Raw genomic sequence first — 19,429 nt, 5'->3', positions numbered from 1 at the left:
AATAAAATGTATTTTTAAAATTTTTAAAGTTTAATAATATTTTAGAAATAAAGTATTAACGGTTTCCTCCAAAAATAATAATAATAATAATAATAATAAATGTATTTTTTTAACTTTTACAAAGTTTAAAAATATTATGAAATTTTTGTTTTTTTTTTATATAAATTATTTTTATCTAATCATTTTAAAATGGTTTATAAAGGAGGGGATGGAATGAAATAAATTAATTATATTTAATTTTTTAAATATGATATTTATAATTTTAATTATTTAATTAACTATTTATAGTTTTATTATAATCGTTTACTTGAGAATGCTGTTAATTTAATCGCTAAATAAACTCAAAAATTATTTACAAATTAATCGAATTAAATTAAAGAAAGTTTATATAATTTTATAATATACTTCATCATTTAGCTTAGTTTTTAAAATATAAGTTATACTAAATAGTTATAATTAAAAATTTATATGATTTTATTAAATTCATTTATTCTATGATAATTATAAGATCTATTGCAAAATAAACTAAAAATATATAAAATTTACTAATAAAAAATAAATTAAATTTTAATTAGTTAAAATTATTTTAAATATAATAATGGATCATGATTAATTATCTAAAATTAAATAATATAATAAAACTATTTAAAATACTTTATTATATAAAATTTCCATAACAATTACATCACCATTATTTGATTTATAGACATTATTTTTCAAACATCATAAACAAAATGTTTTTATCAATTTCTTTGGGTAACATATATTTTTTTTCCAGACATTATAAATAAAGTTTTTTATTTATTTCATATTGAACTCGTGATACGAGGACTTGCATTTTCTAAAATCAAGGATACACATCATCCTAGAACAACACTCGGACTACCAATATCATCAAAAGTAAGACCCTGCTAACTGCATTTGTGCAACTACTAGATCCATCTGGACTTTGAAACATACTTGAGAATGAACAACAAGAAAATTATATAGGAACATAAAAGGTCGATGTTTGTTTGGTTCTTTCTATATCGACTCGAATATTGAAGAAAAGTGGATTTGTGTGTAAGCAACTCCAAAACCGTACATTAGACGAGTTTGTGCCTCATATAGCTCGGCCCGACCACAGGGGAGGTCAAGATGGTTCGGAGTTCAAGTGCATCGAGCTCAAACTCTTTCCCTCGATGGGACATGGATCTCGAATCCTCTTCTCCTATAAAGTGAAGGAACGAAGCCGAAGCTTGAGTATGATATAGCGAAGAGCTTAAGTTCGCGCGTGATTTACATATCATACTTTTACATACAATTTTATTGATATAAGACTTTTTAAAAAACTAAAAGCAAATGTAGTCATTTGTAACAATCAAGACGGGTAAGCCCATCGGTCCACACAGTTGTCCATGTACCAGTAGAAGATTCAGCAGCTACAGCGGCCCCTGCTTCCTCGGGTGGAACTCCCGGTTGAGGAGTTACTCGGAATGCTGCCAAGATATCAGTATCTTTGGTTTCATATTCAGGAGTATAATAAGTCAATTTATAATCTTTAACACTAGCTTTGAATCCAACACTTGCTTCTTAGGTACGAACGAGCCACTTCAAATAGGTTCATTACTCCGGCCCAGAATACGATTAATCCGACATGGGCTACATGAGCCCCCAGTAGTTTACCGGATAAATTGATAAGTCAGGTATTCCCGGCCCACCAAGCGAAACCGGTGGTTTATTGATCACGACCAGCTAAAGCTAAAGTTCCATTAAAGAGTGTTTTTACGGGGTAGAACCTCTTTAGGGAATATAAGGTTTTCATGAGGTTGATCTTGAGCGAGAGTTTATGTTTTATTATACGATTGTTGTATAATATTGTTTTTATTAACTTATTATTTTTGTTTGAATAAGTATATTGAAAATTTCATATATATATATATATATATATATATATATATATAAAAATAAAAGTAATTTATGTTATATTTTAAAATATATACTACTTTGTAGGTGGCTGGAGGAATTTAATTTCAATAACAATATATCCCTCTAATTTTATTTATTATTATTATTTTAAATTCCACTGTAATTAATTAATCCATACATAAACCCTAAAAACGTAATATGGCCAGCTGGCTTTGACAAATTGTGTTTAAAAAAAAAAAATGGAAGTCTTTATTTCAACTACCAAAGGGAGACAAGTGGCGAGCAGCCGCAAGCAATTGTGTAATAAATAATAGAGAAACGCGTCATAAATTGCCCCGTCAACCACGTTATCCATACACATTATTTCCTAATTTATATTTAAAAATTTTACGCAAAATTAATAAAATTACATCTCAAATTTACATTTACTTAAAAAAATATATCCGTAAATTTTAAAAAAAGTTTTAATATTTTAAAATTTTTTATATTTTACGCTGTCGGTTAGTATTATATTTAAAAAATACATATGAAATTTTAAATGTAGTATTAATATTCTTTATTTTTATAAATAAAAATTCATAATTAAATTTACTGTAATACATGGATGAAAGTCGTGTATCGACACCTCATAGATTATTTTAAAATTTTTTTAACTATTATAATAATATAGTCCATTTGTATTTCAACCAAAAATTTACTTCCTTCCTTTTTACTTGGGTTAAAAAATAGGCAAACAAAATCTTAAATTTTATCTTTTAAGTTATTATGTTTTCTTTTACTTAAAGTTGAGTGTTGTTATTATTACTACTGTAACATTTATTTTCCTATTTGTAATTATTATTTTTATTTCACATTTTTCCGTATAATTCAAATATTTATTAGATATCATAAATATAGTCAATATTCACTAAGATGTTAGATGTTGAATTCTCGTTCCCATACTTTTTAACAAAAAAAAAAAATAAAAAAATTGTTATTATTCCTTTATTTTAAATGAATTATTGTACTTGTGTTTATAATAATTATTATTACTTATTACACTTCCGACAGCATATTTAACTGCCTTGTCACAAAATTCCTGCCGGTTAGCTAATATTTGTCGATAAAAACAACTTTTTAAAAATTATTGATGATTTATTGTGCTAGCTTGTCCTCACAACCAATTGAATAATTGATTAGCTTTATTATATATTTCAACGATATTATTGTTCGAGCACGATTTGAAATCCAAATTTTCCATATGATGTCTTGACATTCCCTTATAATACAGTCACGTTACTTCCGATTTTAAGAACGAACAATATCTCAAAAAACCAACACAGATTATTTCAGCACGTACTCACAAGTTTGTTAAAAAAAAAAATTCAGGAGGTTACTGGACATAGAATTGCTCCAAACAAAATACGTTTTTAACTATAAAGTTCATATGATTAAGCCATAAAAATGAAGGTGCACCATATTGGTATAAATAGTAACTTTTACTTATTTTTAATTATTCTATATTTAGGATTGCTCGTGTTTGAATGTAGTATTGGTTCATTCATGTATTCCTTATTTACTCGGGTGTCGTAAATTACGTATTGCATATATGTTTTATTACTTCTTGAGAATGTTTGATTAATCCACCACACCTAAAATGGTGCGAAAGTTATCTGATTTATAATAAAATAAATTACAAGAATATGGAAAGAGTAATAAATTGAAAGATGTCTACGGTAAGAAGACAAATATCTAGATATTTATTATATAATAAAATATCAAATATGATATATACGGTAAACTATAATTTATTACTAAATATCCTTAACACTTCCAATAAAATAAATGAATTTCAATATCATTAATTGACACAATATCTACCATTCACAAGTGTGAATAGATCTGAAAATATTATTACTTAATGAAATTAATAATGAAAAATAGCTACAAGATACCAACTAATACCTACAAATAAGAAAAATATAAAGTAACTAAATCTTGATAATAAAATAAAATATATTACTACTCGAATTATGGAAGAAAAATATTAAATAATTACGAATATTTAAAATATATTTCATAACTAATATATTATCCAAATACTAACTGATTAGGAATATGTTGATTAATTCAAACTATCAATAACTTCACTAAATTCTGATATTAATAATATTTTTATTCAATAAACTACTAAAAAACAGACCAACTACTAAAATAACATACCAATTATTGAACGGTGAGAAAATTTGCATTTGACTAACCGTGGCATATTTTGATTGGTCAACGCTTCGTTAACTTGTAATATAAGCCAACCCAGTTGATAGTAGAGTGAATTCGAAAAAGCTAGATTCTTCTTATTTCACTTAAAAAAAAAAAAAAAAACCTTTCATATCTATAAATTAAGAAGAAAGCATTTATACATTCCTTAAATAAACATCCATCATTTATATTCTCTTTATAAAGTCGTTCAACCAGGCGTAAATTTTACTCTTCAAATAAAGATATTATACCAGAAAATGAAATTCGAAAATAAAAAAATAAAAAATACATTATATATTTTAATACAACAAATATAAGCTTAAATTACACCTCCTGAAATTTATATATATATATTTTAAAATTTAGATTTTGTATTTAATATGTCCAAAAAATTAATATTTTTTAATAAATCATATAATTCAATAAGATAATAATAAAAAAAGAGACAATTACACGTGGCTAGAGCTTAAATTAACAAATTATTTATTAATTGAATTTTAAAATTCGTTGAATTATAATCAATTATTGCATTATATATATAAATAAAAGAAACTAAAGATATATTTTAGTATTTTAAATTAATTTTGTATTAATACTTGTGAGTGGACTCGGACTCGGACTCGGACTCGGACCCAAAAAACCCGAAATCCATGTGCTAACTGACGACTGCCTCGTGATGGACGGCTCAAACTTCGTTCCACCTGTGCTCCAATTTATTTATTTATTTATTTTTAATTTCATGGAATCGAATAAATGCGAATAATAAACTTTTTCACATTTCGTCAATGGGTTCTGTTCTTTTGTGGCGTTTTCTTGCTGGATTCAAACCAGTTTACCCAACTCTGAAACTTGCTCTTTCTGTTACTTTTGAATCCCGCCATTAAAGCTCAACTGTTCTTCCTCCTCGAAGTTTCTTCTCCGTTTAGCATCCATTTTCCCCTTGATTTTACCCTTTTACAAGTTCTATCCCGAGATGAACTTGATGATTTTGAGTTTTGCCAGAAGAATTCAGCTGTCAGTCCGCGTTCTAGCCCCCTTTTGACTGTGTGATCATTTGATCGTTCTTTTGTTTTTTTGTTGCTTTGCTCTGATTGCATGTAATGGAACTGTATCTGTGCGCTTTTAAAGCTGTCTTCAACTTCATCCCAGTTGGCGCTTTTTGAGATTTATTGTACTTTGCTTCCCTGTTTGCCTCAAATTTGCCTCCTGCTCGGGATATAAATCTGGTTCTATCACTGTTTGGATCTCTGATGATAAAGAAAGTGCTAATTTCTCGGTCGTTTTCATGGATTCTGATTGAACAAACATTCGACTGATTGTTTTTCATCATAAACCCTAGTTTTTCAAAAGTTGCTTCGAATCAGGTTTTGTTTGTGATTCTGTTTCTTGATTAGCTCTAGAAACTTCTACCGATGGATTGTAGAAGAAGATTTGGATTACTGTTCTGGATTTTGTTCATTTCGTTGCTGCCGTGCATTTCTTGTTTGTTTAATCCGGTAGATAATTATCTTATTGACTGTGGATCGCCGGCTAATGTATCCGTGGGTAATCGTGTTTTCATGGCCGATAATTTGGCCTCCAAGTTGCTTTCCACCCCGAAAGTCATTCTGGCTAATACGTCTTCAGTACCTGCCAGTTCTTCTAATGATTCGTCGCTGTTTGGAACGGCTAGAATCTTCACTGGATCATCAAAATTCAAGTTTCCAATTACGGCTGGAAGGCACTGGATCCGTCTCTATTTCTATCCATTTGTGTTTCCTGGCTTCAATATGAGTGCTGCAAATTTTAGTGTTTCGACCCAAAATTTTGTTCTGCTGCGAGATTTAGTTGCTGTGAAGAATCCTGTGGTCAAAGAGTTCTCTGTTAACGTAGCTTCAGATACTCTTGAAGTTATATTTACTCCTGTTAATGGCTCCTTTGCATATGTGAATGCCATTGAAGTTACTTCTGTTCCTGACATTCTCATTACTGATGAAGCCAGTTTGTTAGAACCGTCTGGTAAATTCGACGGGCTATCTTCTCTGGCATATGAGACAGTTGCTAGGGTTAATATGGGTGGGCCAAAGGTTTCTCCAGATAATGATCCTCTGGCACGGAGTTGGGTTCCTGATGAGAGCTTTCTAGTTAATAAGAATTCTGCTATAAGTTTCTCTAACATTGCAGCTGTTAAATACAGTGATGATGGGGCAGCTCCAGAGATTGCTCCAAATGTTGTCTATGGTACCCTAACCGAGATGAACTCAAAGGATGATCCAAGCAGTAATTTCAATGTGACATGGCGATTTAAAGTGGACCCGGAGTTTCAGTACCTTGTTCGGTTTCACTTTTGTGACATTGTGAGCAAAGCTCTACACCAACTTTATTTCAATGTTTACGTTGACTCGTGGTTGGTCGCTCGGGATTTAGATCTTAGTATTCCTCTTAACAATGCTCTGGCCACTCCATACTATATGGACGCTGTTACAGGATTGATCAAGAATGACATACTTCTTGTGAGCATTGGCCCAGCAAATTTAGCCAATGTGTATCCAAATGCTATTCTAAATGGTCTGGAAATCATGAAAATGAACAACTCAGTTGGCAGTCTTAGTGGGGAAGACTCTGTAATTAGTTTTCTGAACTCGACTTCTTCCAATAAGCACATTGGCGTGATTGTGGGCGTAACCGTTGGTGCATTTGTTGCAGCTATGTTGGTCGCTGTTCTGTTTATACTGAACAGACGAAGAAGAAAGGGAATGCATCAAGCTCCATCAAAAACATGGATTTCAATATCGACTGCTGGAGGAATGTCACACACTATGGGAAGTAAATACTCAAATGGCACTATCACAAGTGCTGCTTCCAACTATGGATATCGTATACCGTTCGCAACAGTTCAAGAGGCTACAAATAACTTCGATGAGAGCTGGGTTATTGGTATTGGAGGGTTTGGGAAAGTATACAAAGGAGTTTTAAATGATGGCACCAAAGTTGCTGTGAAGAGGGGTAACCCACGTTCCCAACAAGGACTGGCAGAGTTTCAAACTGAAATCGAGATGCTATCACAGTTCCGTCATCGTCATCTTGTATCGTTGATTGGGTACTGTGATGAGAAGAATGAGATGATACTGATTTATGAATATATGGAGCAGGGGACCCTGAAGAGCCATCTATATGGTTCTGATTTCCCTAGTTTGAGCTGGAAGGAGAGATTAGAGGTCTGCATTGGAGCCGCTAGAGGACTTCATTACCTCCACACTGGTTATGCTAAACCAGTTATTCATCGTGATGTCAAGTCTGCTAATATTTTACTCGATGAAACGCTCATGGCAAAGGTCGCTGACTTCGGGCTTTCGAAGACAGGGCCTGAAATTGACCAAACCCATGTTAGTACAGCCGTGAAAGGAAGTTTCGGGTACCTCGATCCCGAATATTTCAGGAGACAACAACTGACTGAGAAATCAGATGTTTATTCTTTTGGAGTTGTTCTGTTTGAAGTCCTTTGTGCAAGACCTGTCATAGATCCAACCCGTCCAAGAGAAATGGTAAACTTAGCTGAATGGGCAATGAAATGGCAGAAGAAAGGGCAGTTGGACCAAATCATTGATCCTACTCTAGTGGGAAAAATTAGACCAACTTCTCTTAGAAAGTTTGGAGAAACTGCTGAAAAATGCTTGGCTGACTATGGAGTCGACAGGCCATCTATGGGAGATGTATTATGGAACTTGGAGTATGCACTTCAGCTACAAGAAGCAGTCGTTGAAGTCGATCCTGAAGATAACAGTACAAATATGATCGGTGAGCTCCCTCCACAGATTAACAATTTCAACGACGTTGAGGCAGGTGTTTCCGCCACACGGTTTGACATTCCGGGTGTGGATGATCTCTCAGGAGTCTCCATGAGTAGGGTGTTCTCTCAGCTGGTGAAGTCTGAAGGTAGATGACCGATGTTTCTGCAGCGTTAGGCCATCGTGTCGATTCTTCATACTCGATTTAATCCATTCCCCATGGACCACTTTCAACCCCATAAAAAAATAATAGCCTTGAATTGGTCCGACGCAGCTGAATATGAGGCGTTCTGTATACACCAGGCGACGATGTAGGCAGGTCCTTTTAAACAATGTCAAACTACATGTAACATATTGGGTTCTTTTCTTGTACAGAAGGGGTTTTATGCAGGCGAGTCTTTGCAATATACATCAAACATGTTACTTCTTTAACGAACAAGGTAGTTCGATTGCGATTTGCATCACTTCATCGTAAGTATTCGTTTTGTTTCGCTGTTTCGTGTTTGTCTAGAATCATTGAGACATCTAGTCTTATAATGTTTCTTGGTTAGTTGAGCATCCTGGCAATGTCAATGACCATGGTGTGTCATTCTCTTCTGAATTTCCCTCTCCGTTTGGGAGCAGTGTCGAGGCGCTTTGTCGTGTATGCGTTTAGCTCTGAACCTCTTTTTGTTGGAGCATGTATTTGCTGCAATTTATAGGTAAATTCGTCATCTGGGCATTGCTTTCTTTGTGATACCTTGAATATTTCAACTCTGTAATGAACAGCCATGCATTCCTCTCTTCAACTGTCAATGTATCTTAATTGCTGTTATTGGTTGATCCAAGTCACTCGATTTCTTTCCAGTATTTATTTAGCATATGGTATAAACACATTATATGTTCTTAGGATAGTGAAATATTTATGAGGATGAAGGGATTACTCTATCCTTAAATAGTTATCCATTCGTGATTATTCTCGAGCATATTGCTTTTAACTAAGTCAACCCTTCTTCACTAGAGCACACCCTCTATTCGATACGCTCAACCATAGTTTGGTTCACCATATGACTATGCCATTGAGACACAGGATATAGTTAAGTCGTGGACATGATTTTGATACTTCTATTAGGGACTCTAGAACCATTGTAGTAATTGTCCAAGGTCCGAAGGGGTGGATTATGAGATCCCGCATCGATTGGGGATGGGAACGAGCGTGAACGAGGATGTTGGGCCTCGAAGAGGGGTGGATTGTGAGATCCCACATCGATTGGGGATGGGAACAAGTGTCAACGAAGATGTTGGGCCTCGAAGAGGGGTGGATTGTGAGATTCCACATCGATTGGGGATGGGAACAAGTGTCAACGAGGATGTTGGGCCTCGAAGAGGGGTGGTTGTGAGATCCCACATCGATTGGGGATGGGAACAAGTGTCAACGAAGATGTTGGGCCTCGAAGAGGAGTGGATTGTGAGATCTCACATCGATTGTAGAGGGGAACGAAACATTATTTTTAAGGGTGTGGAAACCTCTCTCTTGCAGTTTTAAAAACCTTGAGGGAAATTGCTAAAGGGAAAGCTCAAATAGGACAATAACGGCTAGCGGTGAGTTTGAGTTGTTATAACCATCAACATATACTTACCTGAATATCATGTGATGTAAGTTAACCGTTAACCATTTCCTGAATCAAACGAGCGGATGAGATCTTCAAAACCAAACCAAGTTTTGTTATAAAATTGGACTGAATTGAAAAATTGAATTTACTATTTTAACCCTCGTTTACATTTTAAAATTCGGTATTAATACTAATAATTAGTTCAATTTTCATTGTAGTAACCGGAGAACATTATGGAGAATGGTAATTACGTTCTTCATATTTTGATTCATTAAATAATAATAATAAGCAAATTACTTTACAAAACTTTGTTTATCGGTGGGAATTTCGGGCCGGGCTTTTTCTTGCTAGCTGGATCTCTCCAGGCCCAATCTTATAGACATTGCGTCATCTTTTTGGGCTTAAAACTGAACGTGGGCCCTATGTGGGCCCAATTTGACAGTTCTGGGTAGCCCGGCACTGGAGTTTCGAGTTTCGTTCCCGCCGTTAAACCCCTCGTCTATCCCCTTTTTCACAGAGTTACAGAGCTCTACAAAGTTTCAGTCTCCTTTCTGCTTGAACACTGTGCTTCTTCAATTCAAAGCTCTTTCATCATCGCCATGGGTTTCTTCGACCTCAACATACCTTACGACGAGCATTCATCATCATCATCATTATCATCATCATTATCATCATCATCTTCGTCTTATTCTTCAAGTAGGAATCGCATCAGGATTGTGGCCAAACTCATGGAGCTCGGCTACTCTGGTATCGCCTACAACCGTACAATCAAAGGAGTGATGTCCGATCGAGACCGTTGTTCTATTCCCCTCCTCAACGTCTCATCTCTTCACAGTATCCTTCCATCCTTCTCCGCCTCCGTAGAGTTCCATCGGGATCTCCTCGGCGTCCCACGGTCCTCTCGTTTCCGGCAGTACACGCGTCTTACTATTTCTGTTAACAGTTTGCACGAGGTTATGGCTGTCAATTCTGACAACCTTATTCTGAAGACCTACGATTTGATTGCTGTGAAGCCTCTTAATCAGTATTCCTTCGAGCAGGCTTGCGAGAAATTGGAGGTATGTCGGATTTTCCTGTGTATATATTTTATTATGTAGCTACAAAATGTAGCATTTTTTGGAATATTCAATGATCTTGTTTGGCGTGGAGAGATATTAGTGATTGCATAAGTTAGTAATTCTAGTTGCAACCTCTTTACTAATTCGAACTTATCATTTTTGCATTGGTTTGCACAATATGGCCATATTAACTGTGTTTTTCATCACGTAGATAGATATAATTGCCATTGATTTTGCGGAGAAACTGCCTTTCAGCTTGAAGCAAGGTCCGATTAAATCTGCAATTCAGGTTTGTCAATCATTAATCTTTCGTTTTTTGATATACTTGTGGTCATAAATAAATGTATCATAATTTTAGTCTGTGGTGATTGAGTTTTACCTTCTGGCCATTTTCTTTTTTACGCAGCGTGGAGTTTACTTCGAAATCATGTACGCTGATCTCCTTTCCGATGTTCATGATAGGAGGCAAACGATATCCGCTGCTAAGGTGAAATGAAAGTTTGTAGTGTCACGCATCGTAGATTGTTGTAGTGGACCAGTGGTCTACTAGAAATGTTATGTTCTGATATCTTGTTTTTGTTAATATATTGAATTTCTTTCTTAGTGTGAATGAACACGTCTTATCATCTGTGCTTTAGCCTGTTGAACTTTCAGATCTTGGTGGATTGGACTAAAGGAAAGAATCTCATATTATCCAGTGCTGCCCCCTCTGTAAATGAAATCAGAGGACCTTACGATGTCGCAAACTTGTCATCATTGCTAGGTGTCTCTATGGAATGCGCAAAAGCTGCTGTTTCAAAGAACAGTAGGTATGAGTGCTTTAAAAGAATAATTAAAAGAGATGTTGTAATTTGAAAAGGTACAAATTTATATTTACATATTTTTCATGTGTACTGCATTTCAGGAATCTTATAGCTAATGCTCTAAAGAGAAAGCAATTCTACAAGGAAACCATTCCAGTTGAAAGGATATCATCAGATGATAAATTAGATCTGAATGACCCTTTGTCAGCGGATTTGTTCAAATGGGATCCTATATCAGGTGGTGAAGGTGATTTTGTATTGGATGATATAGCAAAATCTTTTGCTGCCTCTAATAAAAAATTGAGAGGTGCGAAAGCCATTGACGACGTGCCACCTCAAGGTTTTCTAGTCAAGAATGTAATATCAGGCTCTAAGGAAAAACTGTTGTTGAATGAGAAAGGCAAAAGCACTGTTGAAGAAATTGCGCAGCCAAAGACCTCAAAGATGGAAGAACCTATTGAAATGGACATTGATAACGTGCAATTGAAAAACCCACTACCCAGTAGCGAGTTAAGTGCAGTATCAGCAAATGAGCTTCTGAATTCTCCTACATCTACCAGAGATGTATCAGCTGTAGTTTTCGGAAATGACAGAAAAGAAACTTCTAAAATGGAGGCTGTTGATTCTCATCAGTATGAATATGGTCTAAAAAGTTCTGATATATTGACTGGTTCAGAAAATATGTTGAGGGACAAAACTTCTACTAATTTGGTTTCAGAAAATCAAAAGAATGTGATAATGGACGGTACATTTACAACTGAAGAATGTTTACTCGATGCAAGAGTTGGGAAGCCTGGGGATGTGGCAATGGCTGATTGTCAGGTTTCTCCTCTTGGTTTGAAAGATGATCATTTGATCTCGATTCGACAAAAAACATCTGAGGTGTTAATGGAAGAGCAGAAAAGTGGAGAAGCTGATCCAGAGATCACACAACCACCTTCCGATCAGTAGTGTATATCTGGTGTGTTGTCAACAGGTACCTAACTCCCATCGAGATATCAGACATGGAACTTGTTTGTTATCCTCCCCTTTCAGCCTTTGTTCTTCTGATTTGGATACTTGAGTATATTTTCTCCACTATATTATTCATATTAAAGTGTCAACATTAATATTCAACTAGGAGCCGCCAAACAATTGACATATATGCAACAAACAAGCTCACTTCTTCACTGTAACCCCACAAAATATTATCAGTTTGGGATATACCAACTGAAACCTCCATGGTGATTGAACTTGGTTTTGTTTTCCTATTTAATTCCGTGAACTATGAAAACTGAATCAACTGAAACCTTCAATTGCTTGATTTTATTTTTTTTGAAACTAGTAAACGCAGGGAAATGCCCGTCGAAAGGAGAAGACATCATTCAGTGTCAAAGCTTTCGCTTGGGGTTAATCAACCCTCTGGCCTTCAAGAAAGCCCATGAAACGTATACAGAGAAGTAGTGATCAAAACGGAGGAGACATCACCCAGTGCTATTGCTTCCGTTCAAGCGCTCAATCAATCTGCTAGCCTTCAAGAAGGTCCGCAAAACTAAATGCTAGCAGTTATCTTTTCTTCGGTTTTATTTATCTTGATTGATACCATTTATTCTTGTTTACAATACTTAGGCATGCATATCGCACCTATTAATCTCAATGATTTTTTTTTCTTGATATCGAGTATCAAAAAGTTCCCTTTTTTTTTTCCTTTCAAAGAACTCATGAGGGTGTTAATTAGTCTATCACTTGGTTTTAGAATATTTGATGCTGGTGAAGTCGTAGGTCATTTACTATTTTAAAGGTTATAGATGTTTTATGAACTTGATTGTCTCTAGTTTTCTGGACCTCCATTTAAATTAGTTGTTAAGTGAGAGGGGTGTGTAGTGTAAACGATCATTAAAGGACCTTTTTAGAAAGTCAATGTCTTATTCATTGAGTAAAGCTCCAGTTGGTACGGTCAAAGTCCATTCAACAGCAAGTAACCTACTCTTATTCACTGAGCTTAGTTAATACGTAACTATAAATATTTGCCATGATGAGGACTCAAGCTTATATCATTTATCACCAAAGAATTTCAACTTGCGTTCTCTAAACCAATTGGGGTTTTGTCCATTTCAGCATCAAAACTATATTGTAAATTCCATTCAAATTCACCCTCTTCCCATTTGGGTCTGTTAGTTCAAAGGAATGCCGTAGGGTTCAAGTCTACTTTAACTATTCCATTTAGGACAGGGGCACAACATGCCTTTCTTTTTATCTTTTTTCTTGGTATGATTTTTATTTTAGGAAAACCATTATAGTGTAGTTTTTTTTAGTAAAATTGGAACGAATAGTATAATTTTGAGGAGTGTTTACTTTAATAAATTTGAAAGTTACAGTTAAAAACATCATTAACATCATTTATTTCTTGATCTTGAAGGCACGTAAAACCCATATTTTTTGGATGAAAAATTACTCAAGTTGGCCATTTTGGATGAAAAATTACTCAAGTTGGCCAGTTATTTTTTTTCGTATGGAAAGATGTGAGATCCTATATCGATTGGGGAGAGGAACAAAACCTTCCTTATAAATGTGTAGAAATCTCTTTCTAGTAGACGCGTTTTAAAACCATGAGGTTGATAGCGATACGTAATGGGCCAAAACAGGTAATATCTGCTAGCGGTGAGTTTGGGTTGTTACGCATGGTATTAGAGCTAGACACCGGATGATATGCTTATGAAGACGCTAAGGCCCCCAAGAAGGTGGATTGTAAAATCTCACATTGGTTAGAGAGGAGAGCGAAATATTCCTTATAAGGGTATGAAAATCTCTCTTTAGTAGACGCATTTTAAAATTGTGAGGCTGATGATGATACGTAACGAATCAAATATGATAATATCTACTAGTCGTAGACTTGGGCGGGCGGTTACAGGTGATTGATTTTACTTTTACAGTTTTCTGCCATTTATGTTAGTGTATGCATATCTCAATTACCATAATTTGGAAGTAGACTTGGTTAAAGGCATACATAGCTCCATTCTTGCAATTTTTAAAAATCCTTTTGTAGCAGAAGAGGCCATGGCTAAGCCAGAGAAGTTGGGGCTCATTATCAGTCTAATGAACCAACCAATTGACCCACCAGGGGATCCAAACTGTAGGAGGCTTGGAATTCCATGAATCTTCCCCGCTGCTTGTAAAGCCGCAAAGCACTTCATTGCTGGCAACACACATGTGAGTAACTATATGCCTATGAACAACTAATAAATCAGCCAATTTATGTTATTTTAATTTAGAACTACATGCATAGTTAGAAGGACAACCAGTACGAATTAAGAACCTTTTCTAAAAGTGGCTGGAAGTGCTTTTAAGTATTTTTAGAGTACTTCTAATTACATAAAAAGCCTTTTCTTTTTAGGTTAAATTAATAAAAGTATTTAGTTAGTTTTGAATGAAACCGGTATTATTTTATTTCAAAAATACCTTGGAACTATAACACCCTTTTACCTTTATAAAGAAAACTATCTAGCGATATTTCATAGATTATCTACTAATGTTTTAATATTATTTTAGAAAGTTCATGAGTACTTTTGAAATGTAGGAATAACGGTAACAAATACTTTTTACACCATTTTAAAAGTTCTAAGGTATTTTTGAAAAGTATCAACGGTTTCTATTCAAGACTTTAGGGATACTTTTATTAATTTAGTTTTTTTTTTTTTACTTTAAATATTCTATTGCATGAATTGGTGGAAAGGAATGGTGTGGTGAGTAAGCTAGAGCTTAGATTCTGAAGACTGCGACTGTCACCAAACTAAGTTGCAATCCATTTTGTAGTGAGAGTGACTGAAATTCTCCACCTTTTTGACTTATCTTTAGCCCTTATCCCCCGAGCACTCAAACAGAGCTCGAATCAGTTCCAAAAATGGCTCAATCTTTACACACCAATCAATGTCAAATCCTTTTCACAAAAAGATGAAAAGGAGTTACATTATTGATTCTTATTACAAAAAACAAACCTTTTTATTTACATCCCAAATACGAAACAAACATAGAACCTCAAATTAGTAAATATAGAGCTCTCACGCAAGTGAATGGCAGGTCAGAATGGAAGAGGCCTATTGGAACTAGAATTACATTATTATTGTTGTTTTTGTGTGAGATTTCATGGAATTAGGTTTGCAGAAGAATATGCATCAATGAAATACTTTATCCAATTTTCACCACCATTATTTGCCTCTTCCTCTTCTTCTTCCTTTTGCTCATGACTCCACTGCATTGGACAATTCTTCGCAGGGTTGTCGTTGTACCTTGCGAATCGTCCTCTGATCCTTGGTCGACTATCGGCTAGCGATTTCCTACAAGCATACTTTAACCACACCCATATATTAGTGTGAATTACTTTAACAACACTCATGTAATCTATGGATGTAAAGAGAGAACTTTCGCCACCATTTAGATTAAGTGTGATGATTTTAGCAAATATTTTCATGGTATCATAACCCCTTTAGTTTAGCAATCCTGATCATTTCTTCACCGGCTTCCAAATCCTCTTCTCATCTACTTCCTAACACTCTAATCCATTTGATCATCCTCAAGCTTTATTCATCAAATTATCTTATTTGGAAAAACCAACTTCTCCTTCTCATTGAGAGTCGGGACATGTTGGATTACGTTGATGGAACTCTAGTTTCACCACCTTGCTTTGAACCAGCAACCTCCTCAACACTCATTTGGTGTGGAAAGTAACCCATCAATGACTTTTTTGTCTCTTGCTCTCCTCTCTCACCGAGGAAGTCATTGTTGTTGTGGTTGGTCTCTTCATTGCCCGTGATGTTTGGTTCACGTTAGAGACTATGTTTAGCCATAATTCGAAAGTACACTTGTTCCTTCGTGGACTCAAATCGATTTCTTAACCTTTTCTACTGCTCAAATGGCTATGATATCACGAGAATATTTGCTAAAACCATCACACCTAAACAATGGTAAAAGTTCTCAAATCGATTTCTCAACCTTTTCTACTGCTCAAATGGCTATGATACCACGAGAATATTTGCTAAACCATCACATCTAAACGATGGTAAAAGTTCTCTATTTATAATCATTGACCGAATAAAAGGAAGTGGAGAGAGCACTAAATGGATACAGGATATTAGCCTATGATCAAAGGTCAAATATGATTCATAGGATTTGATCATCTCATTTCTTGGACTACTTTTAGGATGATTTTAAATTATGGCTTTTCCATCGTTCCCTTCCAAATATTGAAACGACCTTTTAACCTAAAGTGAGAGAGATCGATATGACAAGCGAAAAAATCACGATAATGTGAAAGTAACAACAATATTAGCTTATAGTTGTTGGCACATAGAATCTAGGAAACAGTATGTAGGCAGAATAATATTGTGTAGAATTAATCCATAATTTCAAGTAGAAGACTTTACCTTGATCTTCTTGTTGAAGTTCCTCTGGTTTCTTTTGCTCTTATATCTTTCAATCCTTTCCTTCTTCTCTTCTGGACTGTATCTGCAAGCTCTGCTTAGCCCTTCAATGGTGATGCTACTTTCGCATGAAACTGGACTCTCTGCTCTCTGCTTATTCCTTTGCCATCCCCATTCCTGAACTCATTATTCAAACCCCATTTAATAATATCATATATATATATATTTTTAATGATCCTTTGCATGGAGGGTACCTATGGTTATAGCAGCTTAGAACATGTTCGGAACGATAAAAATGTAACATTTTGAACGACTTAAATTGAAATTATTGGATGTGATCTTTGCATTTTTCACTATAATGATGCGAATATGATCCTACGCTTTAAACATAAGCTCTCAAAATGCTTAGTACGAAGGTAGTGTCCCTTATCATTAATCATTCATTTTTACAAGTCTCACCTTAAAATCTCCGGCTGGGAAGAGCGGCCGGCTGGGAAGACTCTCGGCTGTGGGGGGCGGTGGCGATGACGACGATGAAGAAAAGGTGCGGTGGAGACTACTGGTTGTTTGGAGAGAAGGGTTAAGGAGGCTAAAAGATTGGTCTAATAAAAATCTATTAGTTGGTCGACGAAATGTTAGGGGTTGCGGCGGAGAAGTCGGTGAACCGTCGCCACAACTGTCGGAAACTTCAGAGTTCCAAAGCTTGATAGAGGAATCGGGCAACCAGTCAAAATCAACGCCTGCGAGGTCGGCGGAGGAATGCGTTACGCCGGAAAGAAACGGGGAGAAGGCCATGGAGGACGGCGGCGCGTGAAGAATATGAAAGGATCCGATCAGTGGGCACGTGAGAAGAGGGAAGAGGAAGCTCGGGAAAGTTGGAGAATGCAAATGCAGCATTGAGGGACTACTTATCCATGCGAGTTCGGATGATGACGTGGAATATGACGTCACGTATTTTTTGACCTTTTATTCATTTTGGAAAAAGCACTCAACTTTAAAATCGTTTACTTTAGAAAAAAATAATCAAATCTCTGTTGGTTATAGAAAATACTCCATTTTCTTCCAAATTATTTAAATAATATAGTCGACAATTTTATATTATTAAATTTATGAAAGAGAATTTTAAAAATATTTGAAATTTATATCAATGATTATTAGAAGCATATAATAAGTGACAGTCATGTACTACAATAAATAATTTTTATTTTGTTTTTGATATTTACATAGATTAATATAATTATATTATCTTAAATACTTATTTGTCCACTATTTTCGTTAGAAAAGTAGTCGAACTTATGACTTAAAAATATGTCTAACTATGTTCTAATTACTAACATGAATATAATTCAATTAGTTAAAACATAGAATATCAATCATCAACATGAGTAACAGTTCAATTAATTAAAATATAGAATATCAATCATTAAATTGAGTATAGTTCAATTAATTAAAATATAGAATATCCTTAAAAGTTTTAATTTCCACGGGTTGAATTTGGAAAAATAATACCGAATGAATTCATCGGGAACCTCACCCAATTATATATTAATTTTCAGACATGATTAAAACAATACTTGAAAGAAGACCAAATATAGTTTGAAATTAGGGAGAAAAATAGAGGACATTTATTTATTTATTTATTCCCCAAGGGAAGTAAGAAGGATGTAGCAAGTGGGTCCATCATATCTTCTACTTCTACAATTGTCACTTTCAAAAAAATTGGGCATTTGCTAAGGAAGTGGGCTCGCTAACGTTTCGTTCATCGGTTGGTCTAAAACTACTTACCCTTTGCCTCAAGAATCCACTCTGTTAACTCATTTCCATTTCAATGAACAGCAAAAATTGGGGGAAAAAATGGATACTTTTATGCTTGGAAAGATGAAAGATGGGTGGTGGGGTTGTGGTGGATGCATCAAAGCTCGAAGCTTTAGGCCAAAAATGGAGGACCCAATGGCTCTAAAAGGCTCTCTATATGATTCAAAGCTGGAAAATAAGGTTGCAGAACAGTAAAGGGCACTTCCATCCATGGGCGCCTCAAAAGCTTCAGAAAAAATTTCTTCTCCTCCAACTAATATGTTCGAAAGGCAATCTTGGAGATGCCCATATTATCAGGATTATTAATGGGGGAAAAAAAGAGGTCATTTTGATATGATTTAACGAGGGGGGGGCATATTAGAGAGATGCCCATATTTATATATATGTGGGTATGATTTAATTTAAGTTGGACGTTGAGGAACCGTGTGGGTTTTCCACATCGAAGGGTCATTTCCTAAAAAGGACCAAAGTTCAGTTCAAAGGCGAAAGGGCAAGTTGAAGAATAACCCATAAAGATAAGGCGAAGGCATAATGTATTGAGAGTCTTTGTCATTTAAAGGAGGAGAAGAAGAACTCAATGCTTTTCAAAGTTCAATCAAAGTTTTGAAGACTTTCAATAATAGTATACCATTATGAGTATATGTAGGTATGGATGGCATCAAAGAATATGGAGGACTTGGAGTTCATCACTATTTTGAATAATACTTTTCATTTATTTATTTTTAGAACAAAAGTTCAATCAAGTTGTTAATCTCTTAGAGTGGAAAGCTTATTCATAATACCAACTTGATTGCCAGAAGTTCAACAAATGATTGAATTTGATATCTATTTGATTTATTATCTCTATCGTTT

At 34.9% G+C, this 19,429-nt stretch overlaps 3 protein-coding genes across 10 annotated transcripts; 2 read left to right on the top strand and 1 right to left on the bottom strand.

Moving 5' to 3' along the window:
- Window positions 1-4,916: 4,916 nt before the first annotated feature.
- Window positions 4,917-8,735, top strand: LOC111776796 (receptor-like protein kinase HERK 1). The gene is made up of 2 exons (XM_023656168.1): window positions 4,917-8,384; window positions 8,465-8,735. The coding sequence occupies exon 1, from the start codon at window positions 5,559-5,561 to the stop codon at window positions 8,067-8,069; it is 2,511 nt and encodes an 836-aa protein (XP_023511936.1). The 5' UTR covers window positions 4,917-5,558; the 3' UTR covers window positions 8,070-8,384; window positions 8,465-8,735.
- A 1,282-nt stretch (window positions 8,736-10,017) lies between these two features.
- Window positions 10,018-17,306, top strand: LOC111776811. 8 transcript variants are annotated; one of them, XR_002812297.1, is made up of 9 exons: window positions 10,018-10,563; window positions 10,775-10,852; window positions 10,970-11,050; window positions 11,218-11,372; window positions 11,468-12,342; window positions 12,691-12,887; window positions 13,991-14,142; window positions 14,395-14,555; window positions 17,216-17,306. XR_002812297.1 is itself a non-coding variant. In XM_023656189.1 (6 exons), the coding sequence occupies exons 1-5, from the start codon at window positions 10,105-10,107 to the stop codon at window positions 12,315-12,317; spliced, it is 1,623 nt and encodes a 540-aa protein (XP_023511957.1). In that variant the 5' UTR covers window positions 10,018-10,104; the 3' UTR covers window positions 12,318-12,342; window positions 12,691-13,019. The 8 variants fall into 8 exon arrangements, 1 of the variants encoding a protein (XP_023511957.1); XR_002812299.1 differs by lacking the exon at window positions 13,991-14,142 and adding an exon at window positions 12,487-12,589; XR_002812300.1 differs by lacking the exon at window positions 13,991-14,142 and having other exon boundaries at window positions 12,700-12,887.
- On the bottom strand, window positions 15,260-17,851 carry LOC111776840. The gene is made up of 3 exons (XM_023656228.1): window positions 17,222-17,851; window positions 16,766-16,939; window positions 15,260-15,690 (listed from the first exon to the last, which is right to left on the bottom strand). Exons 1-3 carry the CDS (start codon window positions 17,657-17,659, stop codon window positions 15,487-15,489), a joined length of 816 nt encoding a protein of 271 aa, XP_023511996.1. The 5' UTR covers window positions 17,660-17,851; the 3' UTR covers window positions 15,260-15,486.
- Window positions 17,852-19,429: the final 1,578 nt, after the last annotated feature.

Source organism: Cucurbita pepo, chromosome LG16, assembly GCF_002806865.2.
Source record: "Cucurbita pepo subsp. pepo cultivar mu-cu-16 chromosome LG16, ASM280686v2, whole genome shotgun sequence".
NCBI classification, from domain to species: Eukaryota; Viridiplantae; Streptophyta; class Magnoliopsida; order Cucurbitales; family Cucurbitaceae; genus Cucurbita; species Cucurbita pepo.
The sequence above is the reverse complement of the archived record's forward strand: the minus strand, read 5'-3'. Positions and strand labels throughout refer to the sequence as shown.

Bases quoted from the DNA above. Each gene is read 5' to 3' on its own strand.
- LOC111776796 (XM_023656168.1), top strand. From the start codon at position 5,559: ATGGATTGTAGAAGAAGATTTGGATTACTGTTCTGGATTTTGTTCATT.
- LOC111776840 (XM_023656228.1), bottom strand. From the start codon at position 17,659: ATGCTGCATTTGCATTCTCCAACTTTCCCGAGCTTCCTCTTCCCTCTT. The intron at 16,940-17,221 runs GTGAGACTTGTA...TAATGAGTTCAG, and splicing joins TCCCAGCCGGAGATTTTAAG to GAATGGGGATGGCAAAGGAA. The intron at 15,691-16,765 runs GTAAAGTCTTCT...GTGTGGTTAAAG, and splicing joins ACTTCAACAAGAAGATCAAG to TATGCTTGTAGGAAATCGCT.
- LOC111776811 (XM_023656189.1), top strand. From the start codon at position 10,105: ATGGGTTTCTTCGACCTCAACATACCTTACGACGAGCATTCATCATCA. The intron at 10,853-10,969 runs GTTTGTCAATCA...TTTTTTACGCAG, and splicing joins CGATTAAATCTGCAATTCAG to CGTGGAGTTTACTTCGAAAT. The intron at 11,373-11,467 runs GTATGAGTGCTT...ACTGCATTTCAG, and splicing joins GCTGTTTCAAAGAACAGTAG to GAATCTTATAGCTAATGCTC.